The sequence below is a fragment of the Gigantopelta aegis genome, chromosome 9, assembly GCF_016097555.1.
Source record: "Gigantopelta aegis isolate Gae_Host chromosome 9, Gae_host_genome, whole genome shotgun sequence".
Classification (NCBI taxonomy): domain Eukaryota; kingdom Metazoa; phylum Mollusca; class Gastropoda; order Neomphalida; family Peltospiridae; genus Gigantopelta; species Gigantopelta aegis.
Window position 1 is genome coordinate 79412412 of NC_054707.1, and position 17598 is coordinate 79430009.

General features: G+C 39.8%; 1 protein-coding gene across 1 annotated transcript in view; it reads left to right on the forward strand.

Moving 5' to 3' along the window:
* LOC121381151 (integrin beta-PS-like) overlaps window positions 1-17598 on the forward strand; it is a 44627-nt gene that overhangs the window by 11291 nt on the left and 15738 nt on the right. Inside the window, exons 7-12 of the mRNA XM_041510310.1 lie at window positions 2095-2191; window positions 3703-3802; window positions 4343-4429; window positions 13364-13447; window positions 16022-16099; window positions 17349-17534. Coding sequence (XP_041366244.1) covers window positions 2095-2191; window positions 3703-3802; window positions 4343-4429; window positions 13364-13447; window positions 16022-16099; window positions 17349-17534 — 632 coding nt within the window. The remainder of the gene's footprint in view (window positions 1-2094; window positions 2192-3702; window positions 3803-4342; window positions 4430-13363; window positions 13448-16021; window positions 16100-17348; window positions 17535-17598) is intronic.

Here is a 17598-nt window from a genome sequence, read left to right on the forward strand (position 1 = left end):
GATGTCTGTTACGCCTTCGCCGTCTTTCATAGCCAGGGAAACCTGCTTTGAACACCATGTGGTGAACTCAGACTTCATAGCGTCCTTAAGTGGTTTGTTCACACATACGTCGTAATTGGCTTTACACAAAATCAAAGACTGTGATCAGTTGTGTGGTGAATAGCATACCGGGTATCACAGTGGTCAATTAGGCTACAGGTGACTGTTCTATTGTTTATCTTTACACGTCAGTGGTATCGAACAACTGGCAGCCGAGGTGAAACTTTAATCAACAATAACAAGTATTCTCGCAACTAGACTTGCTAACACTTTCAATTTAGATTTGGCAAACGACGAAAATAAGAAACATTGAAATGTTTTTATACCCCAAACCATGAAAAATTAAGACCACGAAAATTTTCGGTTATACGGTATATATTGGGATTTTTTAGCATAAAAGTTAAGAATTTTTAATTCCACTTTTTTTTGGGAAGGGGCCTATGTTTGGACTCAAAGAATGCCTGGATAAATCTCTGGGTGAGATGGGTTCTATAATCTATTGTCTGTTACCCATTGTGGGTTTTTCTCCACTTTAAAGGGACATTCCTGAGTTTGCTGCATTGTAAGATGTTTTCCGAATAATAAAATATTTCTACGATTAAACTTACATATTAAATATATTTTCTTGTTTAGAATATCAGTGTCTGTATAATCAATGTGTTTCTGGTCATCTCAGTATTTGTAAGAAGCCCAAACTGAAGCAAATTCAGGAATGTCCCTTTAATGAGTACTACATGACTGGTACATCAAAGGTAGTATCAGGTGCAGCCCCAGTGTTCTCGCTGCTCCATTTAAGTGGGGCAGCCTGCCCTGCTTTTGAATTTTGCCATCCTTCTTTCATGTTCTGCCGCCCTCCTTTATTTTTCTGCACCCACTTTATTTTCCCACACCCTACTATATATTCCCGCACCTATCTCCACTCTTTTTGCCACACAAAAATAATCATCATTCTGCACACTGGACATCAAAGGAAACAAGCTGCATTGTATGTACGAAAAAACAACTGACGAAAAACTTCAGTAGCTTACAACAGTTACCGTAACATAAGTTAACAGTATTTTTTAACACCCTCAATTTTGTCCATTTGTATGTTTGATACACGCAATAAAAGTTACATTTTATTTGAGCAATGAAAACATTTTATATGTTATCGACTCTGCAATCTCTGACTGAAAAAACACTTATTTGGCACCAAATGTGTCGCATGAACTTTTAATTTTTGGGGGGATATCTCTGCTTATAAAAACAATGGAAGTGGTAGTGTTTATAATTAAAATAATTTATCTTGGGTGCCCAATAATATATACACCGCCTTTCCAAAAATGAAACTACTTTTTATCAGTTGGGGATATCAAAGTGATCGATTCATTCGATGAAGATGGAAATAAAATGAACAGAATTTTTTTTATCCCACATCAGGGGATCACTTTGCAAACATCTTTATTGTTTTACATGTATCTTGAAATCGTTATTAAAATAATATTTAAAACTTTGATCGGGTCAGCAAAACTGGAATTACCCGTGAATGTCACACCAAAAACTGTCATAACATGAGTCAGCTTGTATTTCGTATCAACTTTTTTGTACCAAATAATGAGAGGCAAAATAAGGAGTATGTCTTTCCACAAAGTCAACACAACGCAATATGGTAACCAAGCTTTCCTTCTTTTTTTTTGCTTTTCGTTTCGTTTTGTTTTTTCGAAGGGTGTGGTGCCATGCGGCCGCCCTCCTTTAATTTTCACCCAGTGAGAACACTGAGTCCTGTATATAGAAATTAAATGTGCATTTAAAACATCCCTTGCTGCTAGTTGCTAAGAATTGCAGCAGCAAATCTCCTTCCACTTTCTAGACCAAGAGTCAAAATAACCATTTCTTAGACACCAAACAGTGTGCATTCCATTTCACTATGATTTTCATTAACACAAGACTAAGGGCCCTTTCTCAGTTTACATGTGTGGTCACAGGACACAACAATGAAAATGGCGACTAGTATCAGTATTGCAAATGGGCAACACCCCATAAATAGTAAAAATCATTAAAATCTTCTTTTTTCAGCTGCGAGCATGTCTGCAATAACGAAGAATTTCCGACTTGGATTTGGGTCGTTTGTTGACAAAGTGGTCATGCCATATGTTAGCACAGTAGAAAAGAAGTAAGTGCTAAACTAGGTCATGTTTATTATCTTGGATGATTTGGACTTTCTCAGTTACCTTTTTTATCCACTGATTTTTGTAGCTATCAAATAAAATGTATCATTGAATGATTTGTTCAGTATCTGGTTACGATTTACTACCTACTTTTCAGAGGTCACTATACAATTCTAAAACTTTTAAGTAGTAGTTATTAATAAATTTTCAAATGATTATCAATTGTGGCTAATCAAAATGTTCTTTTTATATAACTCAGTGAGTTATCTAATAGTTATCAATAACATATGTAGAGATTATTAAATAAGTGAGTGCCTTAAAAATACTATTCCAAAGTTAGTTCATTACATTACATTTCATTACATGTCCATAATTTTATATACTCACATTTTTCTGACACCCAGTATCTGATATATATACACCGGCCTCGGTTGTGTCGTGGTTAGGCCATCCGTCTACAGGCTGGTAGGTACTGGGTTTGGATCCCAGTCACGGCATGGGATTTTTAATCCAGATACAGACTCCAAACCCTGAGTGAGTGCTCCGCAAGGCTCAATGGGTAGGTGTAAACCACTTGCACCGACCAGTGATCCATAACTGGTTCAACAAAGGCCATGGTTTGTGCTATCCTGCCTGTGGGAAGCGCAATAAAAGATCCCTTGCTGTCTGTCGTAAAAGAGTAGCCTATGTGGCGACAGCGGGTTTCCTCTAAAAAACTGTCAGAATGACAATATGTTTGACGTCCAATAGCCGATGATAAGATAAAAAATCAATGTGCTCTAGTGGCACCGTTAAATAAAACAAACTTTAAAAACAGTGTCAGAATGACCATATATTTGACGTCCAATAGCCGATGATAAGATAAAAAATCACTGTGCTCTAGTGGCATTGTTAAATAAAACAAACTTTAAAAACAGTGTCAGAATGACCATATATTTGATGTCGAATAGCCGATGATAAGATAAAAAATCAATGTGCTCTAGTGGCATCGTTAAATAAAACAAACTTTAAAAACTGTCAGAATGACCATATATATGACGTCCAATAGCCGATGATAAGATAAACAATCAATGTGCTCTAGTGGCGTCGTTAAATAAAATAAACTTTAAAAACAGTGTCAGAATGACCATATATTTGATGTCCAGTAGCCGATGATAAGATAAACAATCACTGTGCTCTAGTGGCGTCTTTAAATAAAACAAACTTTAAAAACAGTGTCAGAATGACCATATATTTGACATCCAATAGCCGATGATAAGATAAAAAATCAATGTGCTCTAGTGGCGTCGTTAAATAAAACAAACTTTAAAACAAACTGATATACATTTCTGTGAAGGGGTGTCATTAAAAATTAATTTGTTTATTCATTCATTCATTCATTCATTCATTCATTCATTAGGTTCATTTATGTTGAATATTTGCTGAGATTCATCAAGTCTTTATTTGAAATGGCTGTATTAGTTTGTGTTTTATGCTTTGTAAAAGTATACTTACAAATTCTGTGTTTTTCTTCCAGACTGCGAGTGCCATGCTACACTAGAACTGGGGCTCCATGTGAAGCACCATACAGCTTTAAAAATCAACTTAGCCTTGACCTTGATACATCACTCTTTGCTGTAAGAATCCGCTTGTAATATATTCTCAGTAACTAACCAAATATATCTGAATCTTTTATGGCAATTTATTCTCTATGTATTACATCTAGCAGTTGATAACAAAATGGTTGCTAACCAGTATTGTGTTAAATTAGGAAATGAGTGGCTGGACAAAATAGATGTCCACCCCCAAAAACAAAAAATCGCTGCAGTTATTTGTGTGTATGATTTCTCATTTTGAGAGTTCACTTGAGAGCCATTTTCTTAAAAATCTGTTTGTAAAAAAAAAAGCAGAGATGTTTTACTCTAACTCAATTTGGATGCATGTTTTTAGCTGACTGTATTGGGTGGAGACAATCTTACGTCTGTTTCTGCCATTGTTAGCATTTACCTGAACTAACATGTAATGCTTGTTGGTTTAGAGTTAACATAACCATGATCTGCATTGTCATGTTTCAGCAGAGCAATTCATTTATTTAAAGCTTATTTTTGACAAATTGAAATGGCTAAATTTCCTGTTTTAAAAGTTTTTTTAACTTTAAACAATATTTTTTTTTTCAGAAAAAAGTACTGGCAGCCAACGTATCTGGAAATCTCGATGCGCCAGAAGGAGGCTTTGATGCCATTATGCAGGCTGTTGTTTGTGATGTAAGAAAATATTAAATACAGAACAAATTAATATGGAATGTTTTCATATTTGTCAATATATCGCATCAGATTTATTGTTGGTAGTCAGTGTTTCAAGCAACTCTATTTTAAGGAGTAGTAGTAAAAAATGGCAGGTAATATATCGCATCAGATTTATTGTTGGTAGTCAGTGTTTCAAGCAACTCTATTTTAAGGAGTAGTAGTAAAAAATGGCAGGTAATATATCGCATCAGATTTATTGTTGGTAGTCAGTGTTTCAAGCAACTCTATTTTAAGGAGTAGTAGTAAAAATGGCAGGTAATATATCGCATCAGATTTATTGTTGGTAGTCAGTGTTTCAAGCAACTCTATTTTAAGGAGTAGTAGTAAAAAATGGCAGGTAATATATCGCATCAGATTTATTGTTGGTAGTCAGTGTTTCAAGCAACTCTATTTTAAGGAGTAGTAGTAAAAAATGGCAGGTAATATATCGCATCAGATTTATTGTTGGTAGTCAGTGTTTCAAGCAACTCTATTTTAAGGAGTAGTAGTAAAAAATGGCAGGTAATTATTTTCCATGTATGGTAGATTATATTTACAATTATTTCTTGCAACTATTTAATAGTAATTTGAAACAATGTCGGTATAAATTTGTGATGTAAGGATGTTACAAAAATAATACTTAAAATGTTTTTATTAAAGGTGCAGATCCTAGTTTCAGCCTGTGAAAATATACACTAAGTTTAGTTAATCGACAAACATGCAACATATCTTGAGAGAAGCTTAAATCTGTGATGTTTAAATACTGTCTAAAAATAGCTAGAGTTTGACTTGATAAACAGACAGAAGTGCATTTTAAGAATTATGAAAAATGCATTTCGGGTGTTACAAAAAACTTGATGACCAGAACCACTTCAAGTGTACGAAAATAAATATTCTAAATAATAAAATGTAAGTACTTTTAATTTAAATGATCAAAAACGGCTTTAAAAGTGAAAAATGCGTCGTAGCGTTTAAAAACTAAAGTATTAATCAAAATTATATCCAGGTGATTTTTCAGTCTTATATATTACCGGTAGTTGTGAAAATCCCTGGAATAAAAACCATAAAAATGTGTCCGTATTATCATGACCTGTTATGGTATTCAAACAACCGGTAGAAAAAATGACAATAAATGACCTGTTATAGATAGAAATATGAGATTTATTTACAATTTTACTGCAAAACTTATGTAATTTGGAACAGACTATAACACCCAGGTTTATGTTGATTACACTTGACAGGTGAAATCACAAGTACTAAGCTAAACAGAGAGGTGGTCTCAGGTGTGTTCAATATCAAACTTGGTGTTATATTGATTACACTTGACAGGTGAAATCACAAATACTAAGTTAAACAGAGGGTTGGTCTCAGGTGTGTTCAATATCAAACTTGGTGTTATAGTCTGTTTCATATTAAATATCTTTTGCAGTAAAATTGTAAATAAATCTCATATTTCTATCTATAACAGGCCATTTATTGTCATTTTAGGTACCGGTTGTTTGAATACCATAACAGGTCATGATAATACTGACACATTTTTATGGTTTTTATTCCAGAGATTTTCATAACTAATATATAAGACTGGAAAATCACCTGGGTATAATTTTGATTAGTACTTTAGTGTCTGTCACTTTAATATCACAATCACCAGTTCTTGCGGTGCAGCAAATACTGTGTCTGTAAATGTATTTTCTTGTTGAAAAGGATGTCATAGGTTGGCGCAGTGTCTCACGCAGAATGTTGGTATTTTCAACGGATGCCGGTTTTCATTATGCTGGGGATGGCAAGGTTTGTCGGAAATCCTCCGTGTGAAACATAACCCCCAGTGTGTGGACATTGACTCGTGGTTATATTTAACTCAAAGCTTTTGCTTTTGCATTGAATGATTTTTGGTTACATTCCTTTTTATTAATTGCATTATCTTCAGTTTTAATTTTCTGGAACTGTTTTTGCTGAGATGCCAGTAGCACAAATTGATATGAAAAGAATCTTTTATGCAATCCTTGAAAAACGAAACAAAATAATTTTGTTTTCAGGTTTACGTATATCATTCATATACTTTGTAATTCTTTGATTTCATTTGCAAATTTCCAAAACGTTTATACATATAATAATTCAGGTATGTTTTATAATGTACAATTTTATTAGCATCATTAAGATATTCAGTTTTCCTGAAATTATATTTCTTTCTTTCTAAATATTAATATTTTCACTAAATATTTAACCATCTGAAAAAACAAATTAAAACTCCCAACACTTTTTATCAGATCATACCATTTGAGATTGAAGGAAGGAAGAAAATGGTTTATTTAAAGACACACTGAAAACATTTTTTTCTATAGACATTACCTGTCCTCAAACAAGTGCACCTCCCCCCCACGCAAGTGGTCTGGTCCGAACATCCCAACAGCCAATGGGATGGCCTAAATTCTTCTACTGTATACTGCTCTCTAGTTCCGGTCACATGACTGTAACTTCCTTCTTTTTCTCTTCGCGAAAGGGTCTGGACGTCTTTTGTTTGGCTCTGTTTGGAGTCAACTTTTTTTATAAGACCTTTGGTTTTGTATTCGTGTTTGGGTGAAATGTTTTTCACCTTAAATTTCGTTAGCTTCGTTAGCTTTCGTATGTTTCTTTTCGCGTATTCGCTTGACTTTCAAGCGTTTATTACATGAAATGTTGTTATATTGCCGGTTGTCGTGTCGGACGCCATTTGCAAAATGGCGTCTGTATTGACTGGCTTTGTGTTGGGTGGAATGTTTATTTTTTTCACCTTATTCGTTAGCTTTCGTATGTTTCGCGTATTTCGCTTGACTTGCCAAGTGTTAATTACATGAAATGTTATTATATTGCCGGTTGTTGTGTCGGACGCCATTTGCAAAATGGCGTCTTTGTTGACCGGCTTTGTGTTTGTGTCATGATTTCTTTTCTTTCTCTTTCACAGATTGAAAACTTATTATCATGTCAGATGTTAATGTTCAGCGACAGGTACGAGCGTGCCTACGCTGTAAGAAGTTCACTGCAGGCGGCGACCCTCATGAATTATGTCCGGGTTGCCGTGTTCCTTGTAGCCTCTCTTCGAGATGCGACCTGTGTTCGGGCCTGTCTACTTTCGAGTTCGCGGCCTACTTGAAGGTGCTGTCGGCGAGAGCCAAGAAAGTGGAATCTTCGCCGTCAATTGCGGACTCCATAGCAGATGTATTACGTTCGATGCTACCTACTATGCTGAAAGAGACTATGGCGTCAATGGCGGCCTTACCACAACCGGCGGGTTTGGGGCCAGGTCCGGTTCAAGTCCCCTCTTCGGGGGGTGCGGCTCCAGGATGCAAGACTTCAGATGACAGGCCTGCAGTTCCTACGCAGCCCTCTGACAAGCCGACTCAATCAGTTAGGCGTTCCACGGCCTCCAAGGATCACCGATCTTCAAAGTCATCTTCGGCGCAGCGGAGCCGGGACCGGAGCCGGGCTCGTAGCCGTTCCCCACGACCTGCACGTCTCCCTACGGGTTCCGTGGATCGGCCGCGCAGACCTTCTATTGACGCTTCAGAGGGTTCTCGACGGGACCGTCCACGGTCCGGTTCACCAGTGAATTCTGTTTCGGCGGATCGATTAGCCTGTGCTCGAGTGCTTCGAGACTTTGGAGATGCAGCGCCTACAGCGGTTTCCGTCATTGATGAGACTGAATCTTCTGACCATATGAATATGAGGGATTGCTTGGCGGCAGTCTATGACATGTTGCCGTCCTTGCCACATCCACCAACGCCGTCCAAGAAGGGACCGACACCGATGATAGCGACTGATGTCCCTCCGGAAGATGTGGTGATCCGTTCCTTGGCTGCCGGTACACTCGTATCCGAGGTGGCGACGGATTTAGACCGCACTTTTAAAAGACACAGCGTCTTTCGTCGCCTTCCCGACTTGGGGTCACCGTATGTATCCGGTGTTTGACATGACCTTTACAGATGTAGCTCCGTCCTTGGATGAAGATGTTCACCATCTTGGGAAGTCGTCAACCGTGGATTTGACGGACAAACAAGTACAAGCCATGGATACTGCCCAGAGACGTTGCTTGTTTGTATTATCTTACTTGGACGTTTTCCTTGCGGCGATGGCCACCCAGGCAAAAGATGCACGGTGCTACGCGCTGTTTCAGCAATCGGCGCAGATGCTAGCTTTCCTGACGTCTTCGGTGACTTCGATGTCCTCGATGTTAATGCAATATCGTCGCCAGGCTTATTTAAAGAAATCCACTTTGGATTTCCAGCATAAGAAGGAGCTGTTAGCTCAACCGTGGTCCGCAACGAAGCTGTTTGCAGGCAAAAATTTCTGAGGTGGTGAAGGCCAATGATAAGGACCAACAGTCGACAGCAACTGTCAAAGCGTTGCAACTTATTTCGACGTTGGAATCTACAAAGCGGAAGTCTACATTCACACCACAACCACCATCTAAACGCTGGAGAGGTTCCTTTCGAGGTCAACCTTCTCGAAGGTTTCCGGTCAGACGACCATCCGGTCCGCCAGCTCGGACCCAGGGGAAGCCTGGTCGACGTTGACGCCAGCCAACAGATCGTGGACTGCTCAGATTGCTTCAACCTACGCCCGCCCCTGATTTTGAACCAGAACAACGATTCGGTTTTGACGCTTCCGGTGTGTACCACACCGGTCGGAAGATCCATGGTCGGAAGTCGACTTCGCCGTTATTGGCGAAACTGGCAGACACTTTGCCAAGATCCGTTTGTCACGTCGATCTTGAAGACAGGGTATCGTCTGCAATTGTCTGCCATCCCTCCATTGACCACTTCACCTCGAGAACCGCGGCATTCCGTTGCGCAAGTCAAGGTTCTACAGGAGTCCGTCAACAAGCTGGTGGAGAAGGGAGCCGTTCGCAGCATTTCGGAAGTACACTTAACACCCGGATTTTACTCGGACATCTTTCTCGTACCAAAGAAAGATTCTCCAGAGCTGCGAATGATTCACAACTTGGCGGTCTTCAACGACCACTATCTGTCTCCTCCTCCGACCTTCAAGATGTTAACGTTGCGAGATATCATAGCCGTGATCAGACCGGGGGATTGGCTTGCCTCGCTAGATCTCAAGGACGCCTACCTGCACGTTCCGATGCATGCCGATTTCCATCACTACCTACGGTTTGTGCTACAGGGTCGGCATTACGAATGGACAGTCCTGCCCTTTGGGATATCCATAGCGCCATGGCTGTTCACCAGAATCACGACTCCGATGTCACGCTTCCTGCATCGCAGAGGTATATCCTTTTACCCATACCTCGACGATTGCCTGATGAGGTGTCACAGCAAGACAGGGCTGACTGCACATGTTGCCTTCATCATGGACTTTCTCAAGCAGCTGGGTTGGATTATCAACATCGAGAAATCTCGACTGGCTCCCACACAGTCTCTACAGTTCATAGGCGCTTGGCTTCGACCCGACCTGGGCCTCGTTCAAGTTCCTTTAGACCGTTGGGAGAAGATCCAGACCATGATTGCCATAGCCCTCACCGCTCCAATGACCTTCCGCGGTTGGCAGAGTCTCCTGGGTCTCCTCACTTCTGCCCAGGATTTGACACTCAGAGGTCGTCTCCAGTTGCGGCGCTTGCAGATGTTTCTCAACCCGTTTGTTCGTTTCAACAATCCGGACTTGATCATCTCACTTCCAGACTATCTACGCTCCAGCCTGCAGTGGTGGCAGCTCCGATCGAACGTCTTAGAAGGTGTCTCTATGCGGGCCTTCATAGCCACTCATCACCTATTCGTCGACGCGTCACTGGAAGGTTGGGGAGCCCATCTAAGCAACCAGACTACTTCAGGGCTGTGGTCTCCCGGCGAACTCGGACTCCACATCAACCTGTTAGAGTTGTTGGCAGTCTACTACGCTATCCTTCATTGGCGACAGATGTTGACGGAAGCCTCTCTCATGGTGGAAACAGACAGTACGACCGCGGCGGCTTACATCAATCGTCAGGGCGGAACTCACTCCAGCAGTCTGCTGCAGTTGACTTATCGTCTCTACAAGCTGGTCGACGAAATTCCATTGCAACTTCGGGCTCGTCATATTCCAGGGGTTTGCAATGTACTAGCCGACACATTGTCCCGGCCGTCGTCTCCACAGCCGACGGAGTGGATGCTCCATCCGGAAGCGTTTCGATGGGTGTGCGACAGACTTTGGACACCAAACATCGATCTTTTCGCCACACAATTCAACCATCAGCTGAGGGTTTACGTGTCTCCGGTGCCGGATCCCGAAGCTCTGGATCTCGACGCATTGGCCATCAGCTGGGAACAGATGGACGCGTACGCTTTTCCTCCACCAATCCTCCTTCCAAGGGTGCTTCAGAGGTTTCAGCTGTACCATTGTCGCCTGTTGCTCATTGCTCCGATGTGGCCATCCAGGATGTGGTATCCAGATCTAATACGTCTGGCCGATCCACATCCTTTACCGCTGCCAGACTGGGATCATCTGTTGCTGCATCCCACGTCAAGACTGTACCATCCACGTCCGCAGTTGTTCCAACTGCACGCGTGGACTTTATCTCCAAGAGTTTGAGGAAGAAAGGTTTTTCTTCACAGTCTACGGCGGCCATTTTGAAAGCGCACAGATCATCTACTACTGCGGCTTACAACGTCAGATGGCTTTGCTTTCACCGATGGTGTGTTAGAAAAAAACTCAAACCTCAGACGATACAGATACCTCGTCTTGCTGATTTTTTGCTGTATCTGCGGACCACTTTACGATTGAAGGGGTCTACCATCGCTGGGTACGTTTCGGTCATCGCTACTGTTCGTGATGTAACTACTGGAACGAAGTTATCGGGTATTCCTGAGATCCATAAAATGATCAAAGGTTTTCGCCTTGAAGATCAAGTACACCGGTTTCGGCCACCAAGATGGGACCTGAATTTGGTGTTACGAGCGTTATCGACCGCACCTTATGAGCCGATCGAGTCCTCTTCCCTGCAAGATTTGACACGGAAGACGGTGTTTTTACTCGGTTTCGCCACGGCTGCTCGTGTCTCAGAACTTCATGCTCTTGATGTCGATTTGGTACGTTTTCACCGAGATCGGCGTGCAGTCAACTTGGGGTTACTCATGAACTTTATTGCAAAGAATCAGTTACCAGACCAAGCGCCTCGCTCGTATGTTGTGCAGGCCCTCTCCTCTATCGTTGGTCCGGCGGACGTTGAGGACTTGGCGTTGTGCCCTGTTAGAGCCCTGCACCAGTACATCGAGAGGACCAGATCTTTTCGACAACATCGTAAAAGACTTTTCCTTTCCTGTAACCAGAGTCGGTTGAGGGATATTACCAAGAACACGGTGGCCACCTGGATCCGGTCTTCTATCCTGACCGCTTATCAGAAGGAGGGTTTACCTGCTCCGTCTGCTTCCAATCCGCATGAACTCCGTGCCTTGGCTGCCACGATGTCCCTGCATTGCAACACATCCATTCAGCACATCATCACTGGCTGTTTCTGGGCGACGGACTCCATCTTCGCCAACTATTATCTGAGGGATGTCTCCACAGAAGACGTTGAGGGGTTCCATCATCTGGGTCCGGTTGTTGCTGCACAGACTCTGTTGAATACAAGCCATCCTTGTCGCCGTTGATGTCTGTCTGATTCTGGGCTGCATACCGAGATGTCCACCGAATCGACAGGTGAGGATTGCTTAGACTTTTGTTCTTTTGCACAGTTCACGCACTGGTGCTGGAACTTTTGTCTCGATAACCTTAACTCTTCACTGCATGTGGTTATTGGTTGTCGTTATTGAACTAACAGATCTTTGGTGTACTAGACAGAAAACATTCGGGGGTCTTGTTTTGTTCAATGTTCTGACGGATGCACCTCATTAGGTTGTCGCTTGTTATTGAAAAACTATAACACTTCAATACGTGAGGGTTACCTAACACCTGCATCCCTGGTGGCTACGTCTTCCCACCCTGTCAGAACCAGCATGAGATGTGGCTTCCGCCTCCTGGTTCATGTGTTCTAGGAGCCGTACCTGCCACTGCTGACGGATGCCACCATTCTGGTTGTTGTTACTAACATCACCTGCATTGGTCTGTGACGGGCATCCCTAGGAGGAGGGTTTACCAAGGTTGGCCTTATTCTTCCACTAGTCAGCCTCTTTCCGGTTGGGGAGTTATCACAAGCATCTACGGATCTCGGCACCCACCACCATCTGTTGAATGCTGCACTTGTTTGAGGACAGGTAATGTCTATAGAAATGGAGAAAACTTGAGTGTTTTCTCTTTTATAGATACATTACCTGTCCTCAAGATTCATCCCGCCCGGGCCTCCCCGCTTCCTGTTCTCCGTGCGATGCGCTCATGGAAAAAGAAGGAAGTTACAGTCATGTGACCGGAACTAGAGAGCAGTATACAGTAGAAGAATTTAGGCCATCCCATTGGCTGTTGGGATGTTCGGACCAGACCACTTGCGTGGGGGGGAGGTGCACTTGTTTGAGGACAGGTAATGTATCTATAAAAGAGAAAACACTCAAGTTTTCTCCAATTTACGGTTATATGGCGTCGGACATATGGTTAAGGACCACACAGATATTGAGGGAGGAAACCTGCTGTCACCACTTCATGGGCTACTCTTTTCGATTAGCAGCAAGGGATATTTTATATGCACCATCCCATAGACAGGATAGCACATACCACAGCCTTTGATGTACCAGTCATGGTGCACTGGCTGGAGCGAAAAATAGCCCAATGGGCCCACTGACGGGGATCGATCCCAGACCAACTAAGCATAAGCCAGCACTTGAGATTGAAGAGATAATCATAAATGATTAATTTCAGCTACTGGAGTCTTTTAAGCAAAAACAGTTTCACAATTCATCATGATATTTTTTTAACCTCTTTTCTTTCATGTGCATTTTTATGTGTGCCTGTTTTCAGTCTGATATTGGCTGGCGCAACCAGTCGAGAAGAATGCTTGTTTTTTCCACGGATGCTGGATTTCATTATGCCGGTGATGGAAAGGTCCGTTTATTATGTAACAATCTTATAGTAATTATTATAAACTATACCTTTTACACACAAATGAAGGTTTTTATGCACATTTTGTTTTTTTGTTTTTTTTGAGATGGTATGTTTCGTCATGTAAACCATTTCAGCACATTTGCTTAAATTAAAATTAACATTCACTTCAGTATGTATGAAACTCGTTATTATAACAATTTCAGTATATGTAAAGGTTTAGTTTTTACAGTTAACTTTATATATAAAAAAATTGTCTTTTCAGATCGTAGCAAAAAAGAAATGTAAATATAAAAAAAAATTATTTGTCCTTGAGCACATTTCTAGTCTGATTTAGTCAGTTCTAGAGTATAATATAAGTAAAGCAACCAATAAAATTACATTTGGAAAACAAACAATACGTTTATTTACGGCATTTAATTTATGTTTAAATTAGCTTATTAAATAACCAACTTTCTTTTTTGTATGGGAGCATGTTCATTTATTTAAATTTGCTTGTGTTTAACTTTGTGCCAGCATTTCACATTTGGTATATGTTGTGAATATGTTGTAGTACATTTGAAAACTGTCTGTAAAATACAGGCATGTAGCAGTTGTAGATTTCATTGGATGACCTGCTTCTGTCGGTCTTGTCTGTGTCAAATGAGATATTAGTAGGTACGCTGTTTTTTGACAGGGCATACTAGGATTGTGTAACAAATTTATTACCTTTTAGATTTCTGTTTTATACTTAAATTATGCTAACAGTCAAACTTTTGAACAAAGTACACACACATTTTGAGTTGTAACATATTTTAATAATATAACATGTTATCAAATTCCTCAAAATTGATTGGATTTTTTTTAACAAATATGCTAAATATGCAAGGTTAGCTAATTGGATATTAAGAGTGTCAAAAGCAGACAATTTGTAAACTAAGGGGGACAACTCTTATTGCCTTATTATCTTGCATGTTTTAAATGGTTATGATTATGCTGTAGTAGTGTTGGGGGTTGGGGGGATGGACCACCAGCAACCGAAAAATAATTAAAACAATTGTTGGTTTATACTAACTTGTGAAAAAGCATGTGAAGTTATTCCTTAAAATATTTTCATGATCATTATCCTAAGTTCTAACATGTTAACTAATAACACAATGATATAGCCTAGCATTAGCTTTTAATATGCAAAAAACTTTTTGCCAAACGTGCACAAAAAATCTTGAAATAAACAGTACAAATAAAATTACTCAGTTGTGGTATTCCCATTCATAATGAATTCAAGACTTTTAACAAATTTAACCAGTGTGGTGAAGAAAATATGGTCAATCTCATCCACAGTTTGTATTTTCATACAACTAGTCAATCAAATCACTTGACTTTTTGTATACCACAGCAAATTCTGTATTTTCCCATAGATGACTCGGTGTACTTGTGGTGTGTATTAGCTATTGACCAATCAAAATACATGGAATTGATCTAAATGGTAACAATGTCTGGTATGAGGACGCTGATGATTCAGCAGGAATTACGACTAAATAATATAACTTGGGTCTCAAAATTCATACACAGGGCACATCCTTTCACACAGTAGCCAATCTCTATTTTTGTGCTGGTGTGTCTCTAAACATCCATTCATTCATTCATTCATTCATTCATTCATTCATTTCTTTCACACAAATCACTCTATTGCATGTCAGTTACTCAAAATTTGAGTTAATACGAATGACAAAGTAGTTACCATTACAAATGTATCGTTAATTTTTATACTAAAATTGCCAATCAGCAATATAACAAATCTTTTTGTTGAGCCGAATGTTTGTTTTGTTTTCTGTAGATCAATTATAATAATAAAATATAATATCTTTCTAGCTCTGCCATTACAAGCAAGGAGTCTGATTGGTTACACAAATCTAATTTGCTTTAGTGGTGTGATTACAGAAAAACAAACATTATTTTAATTACAATATTTAAAAAAAGTTAATAGTAGATGTTTTATAGTTAGTAAGCTAACAGTGTTCGGTGTTGAACAATAAATGATGTAGAATTACAGTATTTACAAAATCTAAGACATTTGGTTTTAAAATACCTTATTGCTTTTACTTGTTTTATGGGTTATTCCTGCACTGGTTAGATATGCAAAAGTTACTAATGTTAACGATGGTTACATTTTGCACATGTTTGCATTAAATTATGAATAATAAGACTTGCAGTTTGTTATATGACGACATCACTCAAATTTCTTATTAATTTTGTTTGGTAGAACAGGTAATATGAGGGTGCTGTTTGGGTAAAATAGTCAACAAACTCTTGTAGTGTTTAAATGAAATGCAGAATCCACTTTACCTTATGTTTTGTTGAACTAAAATCATTATCATCACTGGAAATAAGCCCATTAGCACAGATCAATCAAAGGAAAAATAGTTAAATGTAATAAACATGCATTGTTATTGTAAAAAAAAATAAGGGGAAATACATGTGAAAGATCCCACCCCTGTAGAAAATGTTTTTGTCTTTAAATATGAATCCAATTATATTTGCTTTCAGTTTTTGTCAAATTTGAAAGTGACTACCTAACACATGTTATTGTTGTTTTAGCTTGGTGGCATTGTGAAACCCAATGATGGCCATTGTCATATGAACAACCGTGGTATATACACAGAAAGTTCCAACCAGGTAAGCATGCAGTATTGTTAAAATGTTTATCAATTAAAGTACCCATTATCATAGCATGGCTAGCACCCCACCATCGACTGATACAGTTTATCCATATTTTTTGGTCATGGTTTTATCAAATGTAGGAGTATCCATGTTCTGAGGGAAGCATTTCTTGCTGGGGTTTTTTCACCCCTCATACAGATCAAATGCACTTGATATTAATTCAAGATATACATGTATATGTAATTGTCTGACCCAAAAAGTATATCAATTTTATATTGCTGAAAAAATTGGTGTATATACCAAAGCATAGAGGTTTCCACCAATAAAATACTCTTACATGCCATTGCCTTGGTTAGTTGAATATTGTATTATTAATGAACTTGTAGGAAGGAAGGAAGTAAATGTTTTATTTAACAACACACTCAACACATTTTATGTACAGTTATATGGCATCAGACATATGGTTAAGGACCACACAGATTAAGAGAGGAAACCTGCTGTCGCCACTTCATGGGCTACTCTTTTCGATTAGCAGCAAGGGATCTTTTATATGCACCATTCCACAGACAGGATAGTACATACCACGGCCTTTGTTACACCAGTTGTGGAGCACTCGCTGGAACGAGAAATAGCCCAATGGACCCACCGACGGGAATCGATCCTAGATCAATCTCGCATCAGGCGAGCACTGTACCACTGAACTACGTCCCGCGCCGAACTTATAGGATGAAATTTAGCTCTGTAGTAGAGCACTTGGCTGAGGGGTGAAGAGTTGTACGATAGACAGGGTTTTTTCTGCCCATGTCAGTGCCCCATGATTGGAAAGTGCCTTGCTGCTTTTCAGTAGAAATAGCCTATTGCAGCAGCAGTTTTTTTTAGTCTCCTGCCAGTCCAACTGGAGCAGACTGTAGGTTTTGTCTCAGTCTGTCTGTTCATCCATTTGTCTGTCTGTCCGTCTTCCCCACATATAGTTTACCAGACCTTTTTGGCAATGCCTCAAGATATTGACCTGAAATTTTGTGAATAGCTTTATCATGTAGTTGCAGATCAAATTCGACTTTCTTGGCGATTTACCCATTTTGAGATGACTTAGGAGATACAAACTTTAGTTGGGCCCTGTATTGGTTTAGCAGTATTCTCAGAATACTAGTTAAAAATAACCATTGTTTAAAATGTGCTGATGCATTGTTAAACAGATATTCCTTTTTTACCCCTGTGGTAGTTTCCTTGTTCAGTTTAATGTAAATATGTGTCTTTGTTTTAGGATTATCCGTCAGTGAGCCAGATTGCGGCCATGATCAGTCAGAAGAAGGTGAACGTTATCTTTGCTGTCACCAAGGATCAGAAAGTGGTGTACGAGAAACTGTCGAAATACATCGAGGGATCGATCGCAGGGGAGCTGGCTGATGACTCGGCTAACATTGTCGCACTCATCAGGAACAATTACAAGGTGATTTTAAGTAACACTAAAAAAAAACACCCCTCCATTCCTCCCCCCCCCCCCCAAAAAAAAA